This window comes from Nerophis lumbriciformis, linkage group LG04 (genome assembly GCF_033978685.3).
Source record: "Nerophis lumbriciformis linkage group LG04, RoL_Nlum_v2.1, whole genome shotgun sequence".
NCBI classification, from domain to species: Eukaryota; Metazoa; Chordata; class Actinopteri; order Syngnathiformes; family Syngnathidae; genus Nerophis; species Nerophis lumbriciformis.
Window position 1 is genome coordinate 9,436,204 of NC_084551.2, and position 26,123 is coordinate 9,462,326.

General features: G+C 41.9%; 1 protein-coding gene across 1 annotated transcript in view; it reads right to left on the reverse strand.

The window, feature by feature from the left end:
• Positions 1 to 26,123, reverse strand: part of LOC133592028 (popeye domain-containing protein 1-like) — a 60,053-nt gene that overhangs the window by 6,320 nt on the left and 27,610 nt on the right. The window contains exons 4-9 of the mRNA XM_072912917.1: positions 24,394 to 24,635; positions 20,328 to 20,452; positions 14,281 to 14,468; positions 11,941 to 12,049; positions 9,093 to 9,260; positions 8,864 to 9,005 (exon numbers count right to left, since the gene is read on the reverse strand). Of these exons, the coding sequence (XP_072769018.1) occupies positions 8,864 to 9,005; positions 9,093 to 9,260; positions 11,941 to 12,049; positions 14,281 to 14,468; positions 20,328 to 20,452; positions 24,394 to 24,635 (974 nt within the window). The remainder of the gene's footprint in view (positions 1 to 8,863; positions 9,006 to 9,092; positions 9,261 to 11,940; positions 12,050 to 14,280; positions 14,469 to 20,327; positions 20,453 to 24,393; positions 24,636 to 26,123) is intronic.

Here is a 26,123-nt window from a genome sequence, read left to right on the forward strand (position 1 = left end):
GGCTCTTAAGATGTTATATAATTCTTTCATACTCCCTTATCTTAATTATTGTGTTGAAATCTGGGGTAACAATTACAAAACAAACATCAACTCTATATTCTCCCTTCAAAAGAAAACGATTAGAATTGTAAATTATGCGGATTATCATGACCATACCAATGCTCTGTTTATTAAATTGAAAACATTAAAACTGCACGATCTTGTTGACCTCAACTCTGCTATTGTGATGTACAAAGCTCATAACCACATGCTGCCTCGGTGTCTACAGGAGAGGTTTAAACCCAGAGAGAATCCCTATGACCTCAGAGGTTCAGCTGTCTTCCAGTAAGCTAAGATAAGAACGAGCTTAAAAAGGAGATGTGTTTCTGTCAGGGGGGTTCAACTGTGGAACAGCTTAGATGATTCCTTAAAATGTTCCAGTTCCATTCACACATTTAAAAAACACTTTAAGACCAATGTCTTGAAACAATATATCACTCTTGAATCAACACAGTAGCTAATACTATGATCAATGTTAATTAAAATACTAAATGTGGGATATAAATAATAATGGAAGTATAATTGTTTGTATATACTATATAATCGGTACTAAGGTTTAATATGTGTACAAGGATATTTCACATGCTTTTACTGTGTATATAATTGAACTGTGTTTAAGTTGTGTATAATGTGTATTTATAATATGTTGTACAAAGGACATTTAATAATTTTCGGAAGTTCATCTTGTACTTGACATTGTTTATAGGGTTAGGCACAATAAGTGTTCAACTTCAGCCTAAACCCTTTCGGTCTGCAACATTTTCATTTTCAATCTATGAATGTACAACTGTTTGTTTATTTTGTTGACGATTGACGATTGACCGAAGAATAATAAAGTAAAAAAAAAAAAATAATAAATCATACTTGCCAACCCTCCCGGATTTCGCCTCTCCCGAAAACCTCCCGGGACAAATTTTCTCCCGAAAATCTCCCGAAATTCAGGCGGACCTGAGTGACGTGTCGACAGCGGCCAGCCTGTTCTCACGTCCGCTTTCCCACAATATAAATAGCGTGCCTGCCCAATCACATTATAACTGTGATTGGGCAGTGAGGAGTCAGTTAAGCTAGAACTAGCCAGCACCAGGCTGGATAATTCCTGTACGCATAGCAATTTTCTTAGAATAACACACAACTCACATAATGTGTTTTCTGTTGTGAATGTGTCCGGGGTAGATATGCATTCTACTGAGGTGGCAAATCATGATGCGTTCAGTCGATCGCAGCATCAAGCAAACAATCTGAAAATTCCCGTCGTATCAATTCCTAGATATGGTCGAAACTATTTAAAGTGCACTACGTATAATAAACGCAACATTATTAATATTTCTACTACGGATAATTTACACAAAAACTCGTCAAAACAGCCCAATACTTATAATATGGGCTTTTTAAACATAAGATCATTGTCTCCCAAAACGTTATTAGTTAATGAGGTCATTAGAGACAACAATCTTAACGTCATTGGTCTTAGCGAATTCTGGCTCAAACCAGACGATTTTTTTGCGCTAAATGAGGCATCTCCTCCTAACTAAATAAAGTTGATTTGATTTGATTTGAACTATACGAATGCGCATATTGCCCGTCCCCTTAAAAGGGGTGGGGGGGGGTCGCACTAATATACAATGAAAACTTTAACCCTACCCCTAACCTAAATAATAAATACAAATCGTTTGAGGTGCTTACTATGAGGTCTGTCGCACCGCTGCCTCTCGATATGGCTGTTATCTACCGCCCCCCAGGGCCCTACTCGGACTTTATTAATGAATTCTCAGAGTTCGTTGCTGATCTAGTGACGCACGCAGACAATATAATCATAATGGGGGACTTTAATATCCATATGAATACCCCATCGGACCCTCAGTGCGTGGCGCTCCAGACTATAATTGATAGCTGTGGTCTTACACAAATAATAAATGAACCTACGCATCGCAACGGCAATACGATAGATCTAGTGCTGGTCAGGGGTGTCACCACCTCCAAAGTTATGGTACTCCCGTATACTAAAGTAATGTCCGATCATTACCTTATAAAATTCGAAGTTCTGACTCATTGTCAACAAACTAATAATAATAATAACTGCTATAGCAGCCGCAACATTAATGCTGCCACAACGATGACTCTTGCTGACCTACTGCCTTCGGTAATGGCACCATTCCCAAATTATGTCGGCTCTATTGATAACCTCACTAACAACTTTGACAATGCCCTGCGCAAAACCATTGATAGTATAGCACCGCTAAAACAAAAAAGGGCCCCTAAAAGGCGCACCCCATGGTTTACAGAAGAAACCAGAGCTCATAAATTATCATGTAGAAAGTTGGAACGCAAATGGCGCGCGACCAAGCTTGAGGTTTTCCATCAAGCATGGAGTGATAGTTTCCCAGGAAGTGTTTACTTGACCCACTTCCTGGGAAACTTATCAAGGAGCTTTTTGTATTATTAGGTCCATCAGTGCTAAATATTATAAACGTATCACTTTCCTCTGGCACTGTTCCCCTAGCATTCAAGAAAGCGGTTATTCATCCTCTGCTCAAAAGACCTAACCTTGATCCTGACATCATGGTAAACTACCGACCGGTGTCCCACCTTCCCTTTATTTCGAAAATCCTCGAAAAAATTGTCGCACAGCAGCTAAATGAACACTTAGTGTCTAACAATCTCTGTGAACCTTTTCAATCCGGTTTCAGGGCAAATCACTCTACGGAGACAGCCCTCGCAAAAATGACTAATGATCTACTGCTAACGATGGATTCTGATGCGTCATCTATGTTGCTGCTTCTTGATCTTAGCGCTGCTTTCAATACCATCCATCCATCCATCCATCTTCTTCCGCTTATCCGAGGTCGGGTCGCGGGGGCAGCAGCCTAAGCAGGGAAGCCCAGACTTCCCTCTCCCCAGCCACTTCGTCCAGCTCCTCCCGGGGGATCCCGAGGCGTTCCCAGGCCAGCCGGGAGACATAGTCTTCCCAACGTGTCCTGGGTCTTCCTCGTGGCCTCCTACCGGTCGGACATGCCCTAAACACCTCCTTAGGGAGGCGCTCGGGTGGCATCCTGACCAGATGGCCGAACCACCTCATCTGGCTCCTCTCGATGCGGAGGAGCAGCGGCTTTACTTTGAGCTCCCCCCGGATGACAGAGCTTCTCACCCTATCTCTAAGGGAGAGCCCCGCCACCTGGCGGAGGAAACTCATTTCGGCCGCTTGTACCCGTGATCTTGTCCTTTCGGTCATAACCCAAAGCTCATGACCATAGGTGAGGATGGGAACGTAGATCGACCGGTAAATTGAGAGCTTTGCCTTCCGGCTCAGCTCCTTCTTCACCACAACGGATCGATACAGCGTCCGCATTACTGAAGACGCCGCACCGATCCGCCTGTCGATCTCACGATCCACTCTTCCCTCACTCGTGAACAAGACTCCGAGGTACTTGAACTCCTCCACTTGGGGCAAGATCTCCTCCCCAACCCGGAGATGGCACTCCACCCTTTTCCGGGCGAGAACCATGGACTCGGACTTGGAGGTGCTGATTCTCATCCCAGTCGCTTCACACTCAGCTGCGAACCGATCCAGTGAGAGCTGAAGATCCTGGCCAGATGAAGCCATCAGGACCAAATCATCTGCAAAAAGCAGAGACCTAATCCTGCAGCCACCAAACCGGATCCCCTCAACGCCTTGACTGCGCCTAGAAATTCTGTCCATAAAAGTTATGAACAGAATGGGTGACAAAGGGCAGCCTTGGCGGAGTCCAACCCTCACCGGAAACGTGTCCGACTTACTGCCGGCAATGCGAACCAAGCTCTGACACTGATCATACAGGGAGCGGACCGCCACAATCAGACAGTCCGAAACCCCATACTCTCTGAGCACTCCCCACAGGACTTCCCGAGGGACACGGTCGAATGCCTTCTCCAAGTCCACAAAGCACATGTAGACTGGTTGGGCAAACTCCCATGCACCCTCAAGGACCCTGCCGAGAGTATAGAGCTGGTCCACAGTTCCACGACCAGGACGAAAACCACACTGTTCCTCCTGAATCCGAGGTTCAACTATCCGGCGTAGCCTCCTCTCCAGTACACCTGAATAGACCTTACCGGGAAGGCTGAGGAGTGTGATCCCACGATAGTTAGAACACACCCTCCGGTTCCCCTTTTTAAAGAGAGGAACCACCACCCCGGTCTGCCAATCCAGAGGTACTGCCCCCGATGTCCACGCGATGCTGCAGAGTCTTGTCAACCAAGACAGCCCTACAGCATCCAGAGCCTTAAGGAACTCCGGGCGGATCTCATCCACCCCCGGGGCCTTGCCACCGAGGAGCTTTTTAACTACCTCAGCAACCTCAGCCCCAGAAATAGGAGAGCCCACCACAGATTCCTCAGGCACTGCTTCCTCATAGGAAGACGTGTTGGTGGGATTGAGGAGGTCTTCGAAGTATTCCCTCCACCGATCCACAACTTCCGCAGTCGAGGTCAGCAGAACACCATCCGCACCATACACGGTGTTGGCACTGCACTGCTTCCCCTTCCTGAGGCGGTGGATGGTGGTCCAGAATCGCTTCGAAGCCGTCCGGAAGTCGTTTTCCATGGCTTCCCCGAACTCCTCCCATGTCCGAGTTTTTGCCTCCGCGACCGCTGAAGCCGCACACCGCTTGGCCTGTCGGTACCTGTCCGCTGCCTCAGGAGTCCCATGAGCCAAAAGAACCCGATAGGACTCCTTCTTCAGCTTGACGGCATCCCTCACCGCCGGTGTCCACCAACGGGTTCTAGGATTACCGCCACGACAGGCACCAACTACCTTGCGGCCACAGCTCCAATCAGCCGCCTCGACAATAGAGGTGCGGAACATGGTCCACTCGGACTCAATGTCCAGCACCTCCCTCGTGACATGTTCAAAGTTCTTCCGGAGGTGGGAATTGAAACTCTCTCTGACAGGAGACTCTGCCAGACGTTCCCAGCAAACCCTCACAATGCGTTTGGGCCTGCCAGGTCTGTCCGGCATCCTCCCCCACCATCGCAGCCAACTCACCACCAGGTGGTGATCGGTAGAAAGCTCCGCCCCTCTCTTCACCCGAGTGTCCAAAACATGAGGCCGCAAATCCGATGACACAACTACAATGTCGATCATAGAACTGCGGCCTAGGGTGTCCTGGTGCCAAGTGCACATATGGACACCCTTATGCTTGAACATGGTGTTCGTTATGGACAATCCGTGACGGGCACAAAAGTCCAATAACAAAACACCACTTGGGTTCAGATCCGGGCGGCCATTCTTCCCAATCACGCCTCTCCAGGTTTTACTGTCGTTGCCAATATGAGCGTTGAAGTCCCCCAGTAGAACGAGGGAATCACCCGGGGGAGCACTCTCAAGTACTCCCTCGAGTGAATCCAAAAAGGGTGGGTACTCTGAGCTGCTGTTTGGCGCGTAAGCGCAAACAACAGTCAGGACCCGTCCCCCCACCCGAAGGCGGAGGGAAGCTACCCTCTCGTCCACCGGGTTGAACTCCAACATGCAGGCTCTGAGCCGGGGGGCAACAAGAATTGCCACCCCAGCCCGTCGCCTCTCACTGCTGGCAACGCCAGAGTGGAAGAGAGTCCAGCCCCTCTCGAGAGAACTGGTTCCAGAGCCCTTGCTGTGCGTCGAGGTGAGTCCGACTATATCCAACCGGAACTTCTCTACCTCGCGCACTAGCTCAGGCTCCTTCCCCCCCAGCGAGGTGACGTTCCACGTCCCAAGAGCTAGCTTCTGTAGCCGAGGATCGGACCGCCAAGTGCCCTGCCTTCGGCTACCGCCCAGCTCACATTGCACCCGACCTCTATGGCCCCTGCTATGGGTGGTGAGCCCATTGGAGGGGGGACCCACGTTGCCTCTTCGGGCTGTGCCCGGCCGGGCCCCATGGGGACAGGCCCGGCCACCAGGCGCTCGCCATCGTGCCCCAACTCCGGGCCTGGCTCCGGAGGGGGGCCCCGGTGACCCGCGTCCGGGCGAGGGAAATCTGAGTCTCGGTTCTTGCATTTCCATTTCAATACCGTCGATCATAATATTTTATTAGAGCGTATCAAAACACGTATTGGTATGTCAGACTTAGCTTTGTCGTGGTTTAACTCTTATCTTACTGACAGGATGCAATGCGTCTCCCATAATAATGTGACCTCGGACTATGTTAAGGTAACGTGCGGAGTTCCTCAGGGTTCGGTTCTTGGCCCTGCACTCTTTAGTACTTACATGCTGCCGCTAGGCGACATCATACGCAAATACGGTGTTAGCTTTCATTGTTATGCTGATGACACCCAACTCTACATGCCCCTAAAGCTGACCAACACGCCGGATTGTAGTCAGCTGGAGGCGTGTCTTAATGAAATTAAACAATGGATGTCCTCTAACTTCTTGCAACTCAACGCCAAGAAAACGGAAATACTGATTATCGGTCCTGCTAAACACCGACATTTATTTAATAATACCACCTTAACATTTGACAACCAAACAATTACACAAGGCGAATCAGTAAAGAATCTGGGTATTATTTTCGACCCAACTCTCTCCTTTGAGTCACACATTAAGAGTGTTACTAAAACGGCCTTCTTTCATCTCCGCAATATCGCTAAAATTCGTTCTATTTTATCCACTAGCGACGCTGAGATCATTATTCATGCGTTCGTTACGTCTCGTCTCGACTACTGTAACGTATTATTTTCGGGTCTCCCTATGTCTAGCATTAAAAGATTACAATTGGTACAAAATGCGGCTGCTAGACTTTTGACAAGAACAAGAAAGTTTGATCATATTATGCCTATACTGGCTCACCTGCACTGGCTTCCTGTGCACTTAAGATGTGACTTTAAGGTTTTACTACTTACGTATAAAATACTACACGGTCTAGCTCCGTCCTATCTTGTCGATTGCATTGTACCATATGTCCCGGCAAGAAATTTGCGTTCAAAGAACTCCGGCTTATTAGTGATTCCCAGAGCCCAAAAAAAGTCTGCGGGCTGTAGAGCGTTTTCTATTCGGGCTCCAGTACTATGGAATGCCCTCCCGGTAACAATTAGAGATGCTACCTCAGTAGAAGCATTTAAGTCCCATCTTAAAACTCATTTGTATACTCTAGCCTTTAAATAGCCCCCCTGTTAGACCAGTTGATCTGCCGTTTCTTTTCTTTTCTCCTCTGCTCCCCTTTTCCTTGAGGGGGGGGGGCAAAGGTCCGGTGGCCATGGATGAAGTGCTGGCTGTCCAGAGTCGGGACCCGGGGTGGACCGCTCGCCTGTGCATCGGCTGAGAACATCTCTGCGCTGCTGACCCGTCTCCGCTCGGGATGGTGTCCTGCTGGCCCCACTATGGACTGGACTCTTACTATTATGTTGGATCCACTATGGACTGGACTCTCACAATATTATGTCAGACCCACTCGACATCCATTGCTTTCGGTCTCCCCTAGAGGGGGGGGGGGGGGGGGGGGGGTTTACCCACATCTGCGGTCCTCTCCAAAGTTTCTCATAGTCATTCACATCGACGTCCCACTGGGGTGAGTTTTTCCTTGCCCTTATGTGGGCTTTGTACCGAGGATGTCGTTGTGGCTTGTGCAGCCCTTTGAGACACTTGTGATTTAGGGCTATATAAATAAAGATTGATTGATTGAACTGTAGAATGATCGAGGGCGAGTTCTTGGTTTCTTATGTGGGTTTATTGTTCGGCAGTTTCATTAACGTCCTCCCAGCGCGGTAACAACACACAACAACAGCAGTCACGTTTTCGTCTACCGTAAAACAGTTCTTCTGCCGTAAACAGCAATGTTGTGACACTCTTAAACAGGACAATACTGCCATCTACTGTACATGCATATTTGACAATAACATTTAGGGCTTTTAGAGAGTGCAGTGCACAACTGCTATACTATACATACATATATACATATATATATATATATATATATATATATATATATATATATATATATATATATATAATAAATATATCCATCCATCCATTTTCTACCGCTTATTCCCTTTGGGGTCGCGGGGGGCGCTGGAGCCTATCTCAGCTACAATCGGGCGGAAGGCGGGGTACACCCTGGACAAGTCGCCACCTCATCGCAGGGCTAATAAATATATATATATATATATATATATATATATATATATATATATATATATATATATATATATATATATATATATATATATATATATGTATATATATATATATATATGTATATATATAAAATAAAATAAATATATATATAGCTAGAATTCACTAGAATTCATATATATATATATATATATATATATATATATATATATATATATATATATATATATATATATATATATATATGTATATATATATATATATATACACATATATATATATATATATATATAAATACTTGACTTGGTGAATTCTAGCTGTAAATATACTCCTCCCCTCTTAACAACGCCCCCTCACGCAACCACGCCCCCCCCCCCCACCCCCCACCTCCCGAAATCGGGGGTCTCAAGGTTGGCAAGTATGATAATAAATAAATGTTGATTAATATCCCTAACTTTCGATCAATTACAGTATAATGCTCACTGCGAGCAAGATTGAATGTGCAGTATCTAAGAATATACTAAATTGTTATGTGGAGGGCCCCAAAATGACTAAAAACACCACTGAGTAAAGTCTTCGCTTTATGCACTATTGCAGATGATAAACCTGACTAAATGTGACACTGTAGTGGAATGTTTTTTTTAATTCATAAGAAATACGGTATAATACCAACACCAAGTGTAACGTGCATTGTGAATTGGAGCTATACTCTATACATTTAACTTAATTTTAATGAATGTGACTTACGAAGCGAGGAACCGGCAGAACCTCCCCTCAGGATTTGATTAAGAACATCGTCACTATCACTGGTGCTGGCCATGCTGTTCCTCATTTGCATCATTGACAGCTGGGAGCAGAGGCTGGGCTGGCGGTCCATCTTTTTCACTGCCTGAGACACATCCCCCACAACTATTTCAACAAGGTCGCATCACACAAATAGACAATTATAAAATAAAATACAAATTGTTTTACTCACCTTGTCACTGAGCGTGGGGTCATTGAGGGAATAGAGCTTGTTGGTGATGTCTTTTCCAATTAGGTACCTGAAGACTTCATTAAGAAACGTGTCGGACTCCAGAAAGTAGGTGAGTCTCTCCCGAGACCAACAAAGGAGCTTACAGTTCTCCTCTGCCATAATAGTTACCTATCGGTCATACATGAAAAAACTTGTCAAAAGAAAGTTGTTACCCATCAGCATTTGTAAAAGGTTTTGAAATTACAGCTGATTTTCAAAAATAAACGGCTCTTCTTTACTCAAGCATTGACCGATTTATGAGTCCATCCATCCATCCATCTTCTTCCGCTTATCCGAGGTCGGGTCGCGGGGGCAGCAGCCTAAGCAGGGAAGCCCAGACTTCCCTCTCCACAGCCACTTCGTCCAGCTCTTCCGGTGGGACCCCGAGGCGTTCCCAGGCCAGCCGGGAGACTGTCCTGGGTCTTCCCCGCGGCCTCCTACCGGTTGGACGTGCCCTAAACACCTCCCTAGGGAGGCGTTCGGGTGGCATCCTGACCAGATGCCCGAACCACCTCATCTGGCTCCTCTCGATGTGGAGGAGCAGCGGCTTTACTTTGAGCTCCCCCCGGATGGCAGAGCTTCTCACCCTATCTCTAAGGGAGAGCCCCGCCACCCGGCGGAGGAATCCCATTTCGGCCGCTTGTACCCGTGATCTTGTCCTTTCGGTCATAACCCAAACCTCATGACCATAGGTGAGGATGGGAACGTAGATCGACCGGTAAATTGAGAGCTTTGCCTTCCGGCTCAGCTCCTTCTTCACCACAACGGATCGATACAGCGTCCGCATTACTGAAGACGCCGCACCGATCCGCCTGTCGATCTCACAATCCACTCTTCCCTCACTCGTGAACAAGACTCCGAGGTACTTGAACTCCTCCACTTGGGGCAAGATCTCCTCCCCAACCCGGAGATGGCACTCCACCCTTTTCCGGGCGAGAACCATGGACTCGGACTTGGAGGTGCTGATTCTCATCCCAGTCGCTTCACACTCAGCTGCGAACCGATCCAGTGAGAGCTGAAGATCCTGGCCAGATGAAGCCATCAAGACCACATCATCTGCAAAAAGCAGAGACCTAATCCTGCAGCCACCAAACGATTTATGAGTATTTTTTTAAATTAACTTGGGCAAGAAAAAAAATGGGTGAATTCCAGCGGCGGGCCGTACGTTTCTCACCTAGGTCTTCAGGGATGTCCTACTTAGTCCAATTTCACCTCTCAAAATACCGTAATTTATGTCACCAGATGGACACGGCTGCAGATACTATACAGAAACACACTTGCACACTATACTGCGCATTGAATCCCCTCAACAGTGTACAAAAGGGTCTATTTCTCGCTGCATTTAACGTTCAATAAACCCGCTTCAGCAATAAAAACATATCTTACGTGGAAGCGCGCCAAGACACGCCCCTGCTTGCTCTGGACGCAGCGCTGCCACGCGCCGGCAAAGCTGCAGGGAATCAGTAATCTGCGAACCTGGGACTAATGAGGGCAGGCAGCATAAAGACCAGCGGACCCAAAGACACAGTGCCAGAACATAGTTCACTCCTCGTAGTAAGCATCCTGTCTCTGGCTTCCCTCCTGCGTACTTGCTCTCTCTCTGTGACTTCCCAGTTCCAGTGTCTTATGTCCTTCGTGTTCCCCGCAGTGCCTTTCCTGTTCCGCGTGATCGAGCTGTGTGCCTCGACTCCTCTTTGGATTTTGGACTGCCTCCCTCGATCCTTGACCCCTGCTTGGACATGTACCTTGTTGCTTCTCTCCAGCCCCCCCGACCGCTTGCTTGCCCACGGACTGCCCTCTTGCCTTGCCCCTAGGGTCTGACGAGAGATTCATCCAACACGCATATACAACAAACCCTGGTAACATTACCATTGTTAATTCTACACATCGTTTTGCACCAAACACATAGAGTAGCATACACCTCCCACACACTCATCAAGAGGTTCAATAAACCTATTTAGTCAATTTTTGCTTTGGTGTCGTCTCCTTCCCCCGCCGTACATAACAAATAATTGAAATCACAATTTGTAGCACCCATCCGACGCCGTATAAGCCAGTGGTACCGTCGCAGTCCTTTGATTCGTGTGAAAGTGGCGAGCAAACCATTTTGCTGCCGGTGTGCCAAAATGTGGTTGCCTGCCAAAAATGTATTTCCTTCGCAGGAGCGAGCACCGCTCGCCAAACTTGCATTGCTTGGCTTCGTCTGTCCACAGCGGATTACTAAGACAAACACTTTATCTTCGTGGTTATTGTACCGGTGAATTTCCTGTGGCTTTCTATGGCTCGTATGGTTCCGGTGCCACTTCCTATTTTCGCAACTTGTGATTGGATACTCACTTGGGACTCCCAAGTGAGTATCCAATCACAGCGTGAGGCCTGCTGGAAGGCCTTACTGACAACAACTTGTGATCTGATTGGCTATGGCAATTGTCTATCAACTGTATGTGTACATTCACTTACAGTGCACAAACGCCCGTATTGTTGATTCTGAAGGCTCCAGGCAGATTTGGTACAGCATGGCAACATAAGCTAGCTCAATTCTGATTGGATACAAACTCTAAACTAAAAACAACAGCATTGGAGCATAATATGACATGAAGAGCATATGAATACTTTTAGATATTTAGGGAAAATTACTTTTATCTTTAATTATGATCATGATTTCTGGTTATGTTAGGCCAGCAGAGAAGACCTTGCAGTTAATTCATTGTTTCTAACTCCTTAGGCACCTATGGCAATTTTTGGCCAAGAGTGTTTTCAATTATTACATCATGCATGATTTTTTTCATGTCTTTTTTTTTTTATTTACCTGGAACTTCTCTCCTCGGTGCATCACAGTGGATCTAAATTCTGGAGAGTCAATGAAGGCATTGCTGTAGATGTTGTGAAGGAAATGGCCTCTGTAGGACACTTTCATCCTGTTGCAAAACACACCAGAATTCAGAAAAAATCTTAGAAAAACAAAAGGCAAACTCCCTCAGTTCAATCATGAGTTTGTCTTTACTATTTGTACTGTACAAGGTGGCCCCCACAAGTCTGGACATACAGTCAAGTCAGGAATTTTGAAACAATAGTAATAATAAACAAGTTTTTTTTTTTTTGATTGGATACAACACAGGCGCAGAAACTAACAAGAGGCATCATTGCAAAGAAAATATTTCAGTTTTTATTCATGCATTTGATCACAGCATTTAAGTCTAAATTTGCCAGTGGTATGAATACTTTCAAGCTGGACTGTGTAATAAACACATATATACATATGTTGGAACTAAGAAAGTGTAATCTAATCAATGAATTGATACATTAAAAAAAAAAGATCTATACAATGTTTGAATTATTAAATATTTGAAAGTAATTACAGTTTAATATTTGGGAAAAAATGTAATAAAGTAACAAATAAAACATTATGTATAATAACTTATCTAAATATATGTTAAAATCTCTCTCTCTCTCTCTCTCTCTCTCTCTCTCTATATATATATATATATATATATATATATATACATATATATATATATATATATATATATATATATATATATATATATATATATATATATATATATATATTTATATATATTTTAACATATATTTACATATATATATATATATATATATAAGTATATATATATATATAAGTATATATATATATATATATACTTATATATATATATATATATATATATATATATATATACTTATATATATATATATATATATATATATACATATATACTTATATATATATATATATATATATACTTATATATATATATACTTATATATATATATATATATATATATATATATATATATATATATATATATATATATATATATATATATATATATATATATATATATATATGTAAATATATGTTAAAATATATATAAATATATATATATATATATATATATATGTATATATATATATATATATATATATATATATATATATATATATATATATATATATATATATATATATATATATATATATATATCTTTACAGTACAGGCCAAGAGTTTGGACACCTTCTCATTCGATGCGTTTTCTTTATTTTCATGACTATTTACATTGTAGATTGTCACTGAAGGCATCAAAACTATGAATAAACACATGTGGAGTTATGTACTTGACAAAAAAAGGTGAAATAACTGAAAACATTATTTAGATTTTAGTTTCTTCAAAATAGCCACCCTTTGCTCTGATTACTGCTTTGCACACTCTTGGCATTCTCTCGATGATATGGTTTTCACTTCACAGGTGTGCTTGAAGCTCACCGATAGTGGGCAAAAAAGTCATCAGAGCAAATGGTGGCTATTTTGAAGAAACTAGAATATAAAACATGTTTTCAGTTATTTCACCTTTTTTTGTTAAGTGCATAACTCCACATGTGTTCATTCATAGTTTTGATGCCTTCAGTGACAATCTACAATTTAAATAGTCATGAAAATAAAGAAAACACATTGAATGAGGAGAAGGTGTGTCCAAACTTTTGGCCTGTACTATCCACACACATATATATATATATATATATATGCCTGCTATCTTGACTTTGGGGACCCCCTTCATAAAAATTCTAATAATAAAATAATATACATAGTATTGAATTGCTTTTTTTTTATACTATTTTGCAGCTCTGTTGACCAAAATGTATGCAGTAATTATCCACCAGCAATGGATTTAAATGTATCATCCCTTTATTTTTCATTAAATAAGATAGGAGCACTGCTATATGTATTATGTTATGTATTGGAACTTACTTATGTTAACCTCTTGAAGCAAGACGGACTTAATTCAAGCAGACTGCAAGCAACGTCACCCAATTACACAAATTCCAAAAGCCATGTTCAGAAATGCACGACTAATTAAAATTAATTGAAACTATTATGGCACACTCGCAGCTCATTGCAGTTTACACCATATACCAATATCTTATACCAGGGGTGTCAAACTCATTTTAGCTCAGGGGCCGCATGGAGGAAAATCTGTGCACACGCGGGCCTGACTATTAAAATCATGGCATCAAAAGTAAAACTTCAGATTGTTTTCTTTGTCTTACTTTGGCCAAAAATAGAACAAACACACGGGCCTTGACTTTGACACCCCTGTGTTATACAAACCCCCGTCATCAAACAGTACATACTTTCCTTTAAGAAGAATGCTCAGTCGTTCGTCCACGGAGGTCTTGTCCTCTGCAGCGTAGGCTTGGCCTTTGTTTAGCTGCAAGATGTTGCAGAACTGGCCAGTGAGCCTTCGGAACAGAGCCTCGTTCACGTGTAGGGGCTCAAACATCCGCTTGTACACCGACCTCAGTTCCCTTTCGATTTTAATCTGACAGAAGCAGACAGTCTTAAATTACAAACTGTTACTGAAAAAAACGTGAATTGATCTCAGCTGGTCTACCTAAAACACACCGGTGCATGGCTGAGGAGGACAGGTCCTGCTCCGATTCTGTCAGTTTGCTCTCGGCTTGTTGTTCCCGCTAAATCCTCCAGAGGTACCCTTCTATTTTATCAAACTCGAATCCCCTTACCACAAAGCAGAACCGAACCCAGGGAGGCGATGTGACTTGCAAAAATCTGCAGCCTAGTCGGGTGTCAGCGGGGCCATGATAGGCATGAGGGACTTTCAGTATGAGCATCTTGCTCGGATGATAGTTAAGCCTCCAGCCAGGTGGCAGCAGTGCGCTGAATGTTCAACCCAGGAACACGAGTGTGCATGCTCTAACAACTACACACCCCAGCAATTGATATACACACACACATATAAGGCAGTAAGTTAAAACCCGGGCTATCAAGCTGTTGCAAACAAGCGATGATAACTGCAATGAAAATACCTGCAACTACGATGAAGCAATGAGGATATGCAAACCCAGAGTGAATAATGTTTACAGTGTTAAAAATGGTTATGATAGAAAATTTAAACTATACTGATTTAAAGGAGAACTGCAATTTTGCTTATCATTCACAATCTCTTTATAAGACAAGAATTTTTTTAATGCATTCTAATTCATATGGCAGCTACTGCATACTTGCCAACCTTGAGACCTCCAATTTTATTATATATATATATATATATATATATATATATATATATATATATATATATATATATATATATATATATATATATATATATATATATATATATTTATATAAGAAATACTTGACTTTCAGTGAATTCTAGCTATAAATATATATTTATTTTATTTTATATATATATATATATATATATATATATATATATATATATATATATATATATATATGTCTTAATAAGGTTATCCAAAAAATAGTGCTCGATACCGTAGTAGAGCGCAATATATGTATGTGTGGGGAAAAAATCACAAGACTACTTCATCTCTACAGGCCTGTTTCATGAGGGGTTCCCTCAATCATCAGGAGATTTTAAAATCTCCTGATGATGATGATGATGATGATGATGAGATTTTAAAATCTCCTGATGATTAAGGGAACCCCTCATGAAACAGGCCTGTAGAGATGAAGTAGTCTTGTGATTTTTTTCCCACACATACATATATATATATATATATATATATATATATATATATATATATATATATATATATATATATATATATATATATATATATATATATATATATATATATATATATATATAAAATAAATACTTGAATTTCAGTATTAATTTATTTACACATTTACACACACATAACACTCATCATTTTTAAAATTTTTATATATTTGCACATTGTTTTTCTAGCATGCACACATCGCACTGTATGGAATGGCCTCAATCTCGTTACCTTGCGTAATGACAATAAAGCTGATTCTGATTCTGATTCTGATTCTGATCTACTCATAGTAGATGAGTAGTTTAGTTAAGGGTTGAATTGTCCATCCTTGTTCTCTGTCACTATTTTTCGAACCATGCTGAACACCCTCTCTGATGATGCATTGCTGTGTGCACGCACAAAAGTGCTTTCATCAAATGCACTAGATGGCAGTATTGTCCTGTTTAAGAGTGTCACAACATTGCTGTTTACGGCAGACGAACTGCTTTACGGTAGACGAAAACGTGACTGCTGTTGTTGTGTGTTGTTACCGCGCTGGGAGGACGTTAATAAAACTGCCCAACAATAAACCCACATAAGAAACCAAGAACTCGCCCTCCATCATTCTACAGTTATAACGTGATTGGGCAGGCACGCTGTTTATATTATGGGTTAGCGGACTCAGGTCCACATGGACCTGAGTCCGCCTGAATTTCGGGAGAATTTCGGGAGTCTCCCGGAAAATCCGGGAGGGTTGGCAAGTATGAGCTACTGGGAATACTCTATTGCAGGCCTGGGCAATTATTTTGCCGCGGGGGGCCAAATTTAGAGAAACAAAATGTGTCTGGGGGGCCGGTATATCTGATTTTTAGGAACACTAATAGAAAACCTTACAATAATGTCTGAATGCTAAAAACGTTATGACAGACCGCCTTAAAAAAAACGGAATGGAATTTCAAAATTTTTTTACTGAATGAGACACCCAGAATGTATGTGAAAATAAAGAATGTGGGATTTAAGATATCAACTATGAACGATAAAACACTGAATATTGACAACATATGAACGTCAAGCCCCCTCTCGATCGACATAATTTACAATCAAGCGAAACGCAACAAAGACACACAGCAGAATATGAACGCGAAGGGTAAAAAAACCCCACCTACTATCTGATATATCTGATATATCACTAAGCTTTAGAACTTTGTTGTAAAAAATCTCCTTCCGCGTCTGTACCTGACACCCACATTTCAGGCTGGCCACTCTGTGGAAACGCTCCCCACCCACACTGCTTGGTCCCTCGTCTGAGCTTCTGTGACTTAGATTACCATAGTAACTAGTTAGATTACCATAGTAACTAATTAGATTACCATAGTAACTAGTATATCATGCAAAAGCGCAGATTCCAACCATTGAAATTAGAGATGTCCGATAATATCGGCCTGACGATACTATCGGCCGATAAATACGTTAAAATGTAATATCGGAAATTATCGGTATCGTTTTTTTGTTTTTTTGTGTGTTTTTTTTAAATTAAATCAACATAAAAAACACAAGATACACTTACAATTAGTGCACCAACCCAAAAAACCTCCCTCCCCCATTTACACTCATTCACACTCATTCACACAAAAGGGTTGCTTCTTTCTGTTATTAATATTCTGGTTCCTACATTATATATCAATATATATCAATACAGTCTGCAAGGGATACAGTCCGTAAGCACACATGATTGTGCGTGCTGCTGGTCCACTAATAGTACTAACCTTTAACAGTTAATTTTACTAATTTTCATTAATTACTAGTTTCTATGTAACTGTTTTAATATTGTTTTACTTTCTTTTTTATTCAAGAAAATGTTTTTAATTTATTTATCTTATTTCATTGATTTTTTAAAAAAAGTACCTTATCTTCACCATACCTGGTTGTCCAAATTAGGCATAATAATGTGTTAATTCCACGACTGCATGTATCGGTTGATATCGGTATCGGTAATTAAAGAGTTGGACAATATCGGAATATCGGATATCGACAAAAAGCCATTATCGGACATCCCTAATTGAAATACTTTGTATAGTTCAAGACTTACGGTCATTTTAAAACATCACTGCACATCATAATGGTGGCTATAGTTTCGAGCTTAGAGATCTAAAAAAATTATTTGTGAATGTCCGGCGGGCAATATTAAAAACCTTAACGGGCCGCATGAGGCCCCCGGGCCTTAATTTGCCAGGACAATAGGCAAACTTCCCCCAATAAAGTGCATTTACCATTTAAGAGTATTTTGTGGTAAGTGCTGTCTCTCGGCTAATTGTTATCCTGTAGGTTGCAAGGAAAACTTAGAATTACAAGCATCCCTGCCATTAGTTGGCGTAACAAGTGTCACAAGAGCCGACCAAAACATCCGGTCTTACTCGCTAGCGATTACCTTATTGCTAGAGATCGACATAACTTTGTTTTCTAACCATGGGAAGGAATCTTGTGAGTGTGAAGGACAGTGCTGAGAAGAAGAAGTGGATGATAGCATGTTATTGAATGATATCGACCGAAAGAAAGAAATCATCAAAAACATTACAGAAAATGTGGCCAAGTTGGTGACGCAGTTGGAGCTAGTCTGCACCATACGAAGCAGAATGAGTCTAACGCCAGCCAAGAATGTTAAAATAATATATTTGTAACGACCGGGGCGCATGGTGATGCGGGGTTTCGTTCTCCCAGGATGCAACGGACTTCGGACACAGCGTGAAAGTAAAAGAAATGATTTATTTACCGGAATAAATTATACTGGAACAAAGAAAAGGGTGCTCATAGCACATAAGGCAAAAACTAAAAGAGCTAGCATGGGAGCTAGAAGGTAAAAAAGGAGTTTAGCGTGGAAGCTAACAGGTACAGAGCCAGAAGTCGTCAACTGTTGCATAAAAACAAACTACGAAGCCAGAACGAATGACAGGGAGGACAGACTTAAATAATAATGTCAGTGATGACAAACAGGTGCGTGTCGGGAACAAACGCGGCAGGTGAAAATAATAAGCAGCCATGGCAACAAACTCAGGTGTACAAAACAGGTACTCAAGGAGTCCAAAACTAACCATAAACACAAGTATCTTGAAAACGTAAACAGAAAATATGATCCGGGCAGCGGATCATAACAATATTGGTGGACATGTATCCATGAAAATATTGAGAAGCTGCTGAAGGTGTTTTTGACGGGGAAGCTGGCAGAAGAAGATACCGTAGAAGTCCACTCTCTATGGTCGATGCTGTAGATTACATTACCTCGTAAAACTACTGTAGTTGTTAGTAGTACATTCTATGGTACTGTTTTGACACAACATTTCTTAGCTAAGGGTTACTTGTCAAAATTATTTTTTGGGTGAGCTAACACCAATTGAATTGATTTCAATTCATTTCAATGGGAAACCTCGATTTGAGAACTTATGAAGATCGCAAGTTGAAGTACTAAGATGGAAGATGGAAGTAAGATGGAACTTATTGTAGGCTCGGGTCACAGTAGAGGTTCTCTACTTTTGAGCCAGACCAAAAATGTAAAAAAAAAGATGCTTGCTGGGCACTTTGGTGTGTTTCAATTAATTTTGCGCGATATAGACGATATGTGAAATAAATGATGAGTTTGGCCGATGATAGAGCTTCAACTCTTGTTATATCGTAATAATTCATGTTAATGACACATTTTAGCTGTGTCCCTGCAAATTGACAGACTATAAAGTGCAAAGCCACTCCTAAATCAGCAATCCTTGCCGCCACGTCGACAAATAAACTAGGTTTTTAATAGTATTTTTAAGTATCTGTCAGGCTTGGTCAAAAGATAGGACTCAGATGCAGAGTAGGGATTAATTCGGCAGGCTTTTATTTTTAAAGCTTTCTTTCACCTCCAGAGTCAGGGCAATTCAATATAGGCTATAACTAAACTCGTCGGCGAAAAAGGTTCTAAAAAAAGGAACAACCGAAAATCACTCCGAAAGGAGGAAAACACAAAAACAATAAACTATACTTGGGCTAGAGAGGCACGAATAAACGAGACAATCTGGCACAGAACAAAGGGAGGCGTGGGCTTATAAGAAAGACACATGAGGGTAATGGGGAACAGGTGGAAACAATCAAGGGTCAGGGATGACGTCAGACTGATGACACAAAAGGAAGGGCAAGTGACCTGAAACGAGAGGAGTTACTTTTCAAACTAAAACATGCAATTCACAAGAAAAGAAACCAAGACAAGACATCCCTCACCGCGGTGTGACATTATCGTTATTACGTGGCGAAGTTGGTATAGTGGCCGTGCCAGCAATCGCAGTGTTGCTGGTTACTGGGGTTCAATCCCCACCTTCTACCATCCTAGTCACGTCCGTTGTGTCCTTGGGCAAGACACTTCACCCCTTGCTCCTGATGGCTGCTGGTTAGCGCCTTGCATGGCAGCTCCCGCCATCAGTGTGTGAATGTGTGTGTGAATGGGTGAATGTGGAAATACTGTCAAAGCGCTTTGAGTACCTTGAAGGTAGAAAAGCGCTATACAAGTATAACCCATTTATCATTTATTTACTAACTACTGTACTTAACAAAATATAACTACGACCACGTCTTTTGAACGACTCCCCAGGGACGCGACTCATAAATCCCACTTAAAATCCAGAACTCACCGGTCTGCGTTTGTACAAGAGGTACGTCAAGTGCATGAAGTTGACCACCAGGAAAACCACGTTCCAAACCATCACGTCCATGTTGCACCTGTACAACGTTGCCCAGGCGATGAAGAGGCCACAGCCTGCCGGGGCGTGAGACAGATAACAGACTACACTAGCAGCTCAGAAATAAATACATTTCATTCCAAAAAAATGACCACGGTACTTTAAATCGGAATCTTAAGTGACTTGCAGAACTTCCAATCTACAAAACCCAAAACCAGTGAAGTTGGCACGTTGTGTAAATCGTAAATACAAGATATTAATTGTTCGAACTGAGAAACTTATTTTTTTTTGCAAATAATCATTAATCATTGGCTTTTCCTTTAACAACACTCAGTAAACGTTTGGGAACTGAGGAGACCAATTTTTGAAGTTTTTCAGGTGGAATTATTTCCCATTCTTGCTTGATGCACATCTTAAGTTGTTCAACAGTCCGGGGTCTCCGTAATTTAGGCTTCACAATGCGCCACACATTTTCAATGGGAGACAGGTCTGGACTACAGGCAGGCCAGTCTAGTACCCGCACTCTTTTACTACGAAGCCACGCTGTTGTAACACGTGCAAAATGTGGCTTGGCATTGTCTTGCTGAAATAAGCAGGGGCGTCCATGAAAAAGATGTTGCTTGGATGGCAACATATGTTGCTCCAAAACCTGTATGTACCTTTCAGCATTAATGGTGCCTTCACAGATGTGTAAGTTACCCATGCCTTGGGCACTAATACACGCCCATACCATCACAGATGCTGGCTTTTGAACTTTACGCTTATAACAGTCCGGACGGTTCTTTTCCTCTATGGTCCGGAGGACACGATGTCCACAGTTTCCAAAAACTACTTGAAATGTGGACTCGTCAAAACACAGAACACTTTTCCACTTTGCATCAGTCCATCTTAGATAAGCTCGGGCCCAGCGAAGCCGGCGGCGTTTCTGGGTGTTGTTGATATGCTTTGCATAGTAGAGTTTTAACTTGCACTTACAGATGTAGCGACGAACTGTAGTAACTGACAGTGGTTTTCTAAAGTGTTCCTGAGCACATGTGGTGATATCCTTTACACACTGGCGTCGGTTTTTGATGCAGTATCGCCTGAGGGATCGAAGGTCCGTAATATCATCGCTTACGTGCAGTGATTTCTCCAGATTGTCTGAACATTTTGATGATATTACGGACGGTAGATGGTGAACTCCCTAAAGTCCTTGCAATAGCTCGTTGAGAAATGTTGTTCTTAAACTGTTCGACAATTTGCTCAGGCGTTTGTTCACAAAGCGGTGAACCTCGCCCCATCCTTGTTTGTGAATGACTGAGCATTTCATGGAAGCTGCTTTTATACCCAATCATGGCACCCACCTGTTCCCAATTAGCCTGTTCACCTGTGGGATGTTCCAAATAAGTGTTTGATGAGCATTCCTCAACTTTCTCAGTCCTTTTTGCCACTTGTGCCAGCCTTTTTGAAACATGATGCAGGCATCGAATTCCAAATGAGGTAATATTGTCACGACTGGGACTGTGGCGTGGTCTGTTCTCCCGAGGTGCAAAAGATTTGGACCAGATGTGGCGTGAAGGGGAGTACATGATTTATTTTAACACTATATCTCAAAAAGGAACAAAAGAAAAGCGCGCACAATGGCGGAGGTACAAAACTAGGCTATTGAAAACAAAACTTGCACATAGGCAGAAACTGTGAACAATTAAACAAAAACACTAACTGTGGCATTAATGAACAAAAACTTACTTGGCATGGACTAAAGGAGCAGCATGAACGATGGACATGAAATCAAGTGTCAGGAATGTGCAGAGCATAAATGTGGGATGTCGCCAGGAAGACAAACTGAAAACAATGAACTTAAATACTACAGACATGATTAACGAAAACAGGTGCGTGACTCAAAACGTGAAACAGGTGCGTGACGTGACAGGTGAAAACTAATGGGTCGCTATGGTGACAAACAAGAGTGCACAATGAGTCCAAACGTGGAACAGGTGAAACTAATGGGTAATCATGGAAACAAGACAAGGGAGTGAAAAGCCAGAAACTAAAGAGTCCAATAACTAAACAAAACAAAACATGACTAATACAAAACATGGTCACACAGACAGCTACTTGAATGAGAGACAGCAGATTGTTCAGATCGACCAACATCAATCTACATTCATGAACATAACCTGTGGAGTCCCCCCAGGGGTCGATACTGGGACCCACACTATTTATAATGTATATCAATGAAATATGTAAAGTATCAACACTGCTGAAGTTCATCCTCTTTGCTGACGACACAACCATTACATGTGCAGGTGACGACCTGAAGCAACTTCTGGCCTCTGTAACTGAGGAGATGATCAAGTTAAAAACTTGGTTTAATACCAACAAATTGTCTCTGAATTTAAAGAAGACCAAAATCATGCTCTTTAGCAATCGCAAAAGTGAAATACCCATCAGGATTGTTATTGATGATACACCAATAGAATATTCAACAAAATTCATTCTTAGGAGTGGTAATAGATGAAAATATATCATGGAAGCCTCATATAAGTTACCTAAGGACAAAAGTTGCTAAATGTGTTGGAATGATGAGGAGATCATGTCATTTATTGAACACCAATGCTCTGCTTTTATTGTATCATTCATTTATTATGTCCTATCTAAACTATTGTGTTGAAGTCTGGGGAAATTGTTATAAATCCCATCTACAGCCTTTAGTCACTCTGCAGAAAAAGGCCATTAGGATTGTGTCCAATGTTCACTACTTACATCATTCAAATCCACTATTCATGGAGTTAAAGCAACTTAAACTGCACGATGTGATCAATTTTAAAACTGCTCAAATTATGTTTAGGGCATCCCAAAACTCTCTACCATCCAATATACAAAACCTATTCCAGGATAGAGATGCTCACCATAGTTACAGTCTAAGAGGAAACAACAAATTGTATTTTCCTAAATTTAGAACAACTTTAAAATCAATGTGCATTTCAGTGCGTGGAGTCAGTCTGTGGAACAACTTAGGGGACGAGTTAAAAACCTGTTCTAACATGATTACATTTAAAAGACTGTTTAAAAAAGAAGTACTGAAGAAGTACGAGGAGGAAAGAGAGTGATGCCCTCAGCACAGAGCCATGGGAGAGAGGTGTATGGTCAGAGAGTGTTTGGGCCTGTGTGTGTGTGTAGGTGTGTGTGTGTGTGTGTGTGTGTGTGTGTGTGTGTGTGTGTGTGTGTGTGTTTTGTCTCGTCTTGTCTTGTCTCATAGTAACAGTGGTACTATTGTATTGTTAGTGTACAAGAGCTTTTCTTGTTTTTGTTTGTATAGTATTGTTCTTGTATTATATTGTTTGTTAAATGTGGAATGAGTGAGAGGGGTTGGGATATTATAAGCATCTGCTTCATCCAACCCCTTTTCAAGCCTTGCATAAATGTCCCTGACAAAATGTTTAAAAAAAAAAAAGTGTGTTGTTGTACTGTGCAGGTTTGAAATAAATAATTAAATCAATCAATCAATCAATCACATGACAAATATTTGCAAAAAATAACAAAAGTTTACCAGCTGGAACGTGAAGTATCCTGTCTTTGCAGTCTATTCAATTGAATATAGGTTGAAAATGATTTTAAAATCATTGTATTCTGTTTTTATTTACCATTTACACAACGTGCCAACTTCACTGGTTTTGGGGTTCGTAACATGGCCCTCTTGTCCAATACTTTGTATCTCTGCTTTCTTTTCCTCCCCCCTCTCTCTCTCTCTCTCTTTTCTCTGTCTCATCCCTCTGGGAAATGCCTCTAAGAAAAAAAGGCTGTATAAATAAATGACCGCTTTGAATTTACGACAGCATTTCCCATGAATCGTGCAGCTTCCTGTCTCCTGTCTGAGTCCAAGTGGAAAATAAACATGCTTTTTTTTTTTTTTTTCACCATTGTTTAAACTTTACTCAAGCCCCCCCCCCCCTTATGCAAATATTGCTATAAAAATAACACAACAGTAGCGAGACTATTCCAGATGTCATGTGATAAGAGGGTCATGCGAACCGACCTGTCGCCAGAAGAAGGCGCAGCAGGATCATGTGCAGACTAAGCGTGGTGGGGATGAGCAGACCCAGCAGCAGAGACAAGTTCCCCATGTGGAAGAGGATGTTGTGGGCCTGCTCCCACTCTTGGCAAGAGGTGCCGTTGGGCTCCATTGATGGGAAGGCCGGGCCGACGGCGTGAAAGGGGGGCAGCGTGGTGAAGAGGAGAGGGGGGGACAGCTCTGGGGGAGAGGACATCTTGCAGGAAGGTCACCTTGGAGAGGAGGGCAAAGAATAGTACGTCAGTAGAAGATGATAAATTACCCAGGGTTGAAAAAAAAATGGAGCACTGTTGTCAAAGTGGCCTCCTCAACAAATAAAATGGCGTTTGGCGAGTCGAGAATGAATAAATCATGTAAAAGTCCGACTAATTTGTTCGTGCCTTAACCTATCAACACCTCCCCGAGCTGTGGGAAGCTAGATTGTGCCTTCGTTGCTATAGTAACCGCTCCATGTGGCTTTACACGTAGGGCTGCAGCTGTCGATATTAGCGTCTCGATGCGTATTTTGGGGGAAATTGTTGAAATAAATTAGAGATGTCCGCGATGAGGTGGCGACTTGTTAAGCTTGATAAGCTCCAGCACCCCACTACGACTCTGAGAGGGACAAGCGGTAGGAAATGGATGGATGGAAATAGAGATGTTTCCGCTTGCTATAACTTTCATTCAATTTTTTCCCATAGATGCACTTTTCAAATGTGAGCATTAATCGAAATGTTTTTTTTAAAACTCCCACATATGCACCACCGCTCTCATGTACGCTCTATTGTAGCAGCCTATATATGTTCAGGTATTCAAACTTCCGGACAGCATCCATCCATCCATTTTCTACCGCTTGTCCCTTACAGGGTTGCGCGGGGTGCTGGAGCCTATCCCAGCTGCACACGGGCATCACAGGGCCAACACAGATAGACAGACAATATTCACACTCACATTCACACACTAGGGCCAATTTAGTGTTGCCAATCAACCTATCTCCAGGTGCATGTTTTTGGAGGTGGGAGGAAGCCGGAGTACCCGGATGGAACCCACGCAGTCACGAGGAGAATAAAAAAATGTAATAGTAACACTCATTGGACGATTAATTAATCAAAGCAACAGTTAATAAATTGAAGCTTTTTTTTATTGATTAATTAGTATACCCTTATTATACACACATGTTATAGAGCACATTATACATATGTTACGCATCTACGTAACCACGAGAAAGTCAGCTAAAAGCACAACAAAAACAATTTTAGGACAACAGGAGACGATCCAAACCAAAATAAGATAAAAAGGACAATTGTCAAAGAGAAGACCAGCATATGGCATTAACCTCCTAAACTTTGGGCAATTTTACTCCAAATAAAAAACAATCTTGATCTACATCTATAGTAGAAAGTGTATGTGGATTTTCTATTAAAGTAATAGAAGACTTTCATGCTTCGTGTCAATATAAAAATGTAAATATTGAAGTGTAAATGCTGCATGTTTAGTGAGTATCTGCAGTGAAGTTGGAGTATTATCCATACTTGCCAACCTTGAGACCTCCGATTTCGGGAGGTGGGGGGTGGGGGCGTGGTCGGGGGTGGGGCAGGGCGTGGTTGGGGGCGTGGTTAAGAGGGGAGGAGTATATTGACAGCTAGAATTCACCAAGTCAAGTATTTCATATATATATATATGTATGTGTGGGAAAAAAATCACAAGACTATTTG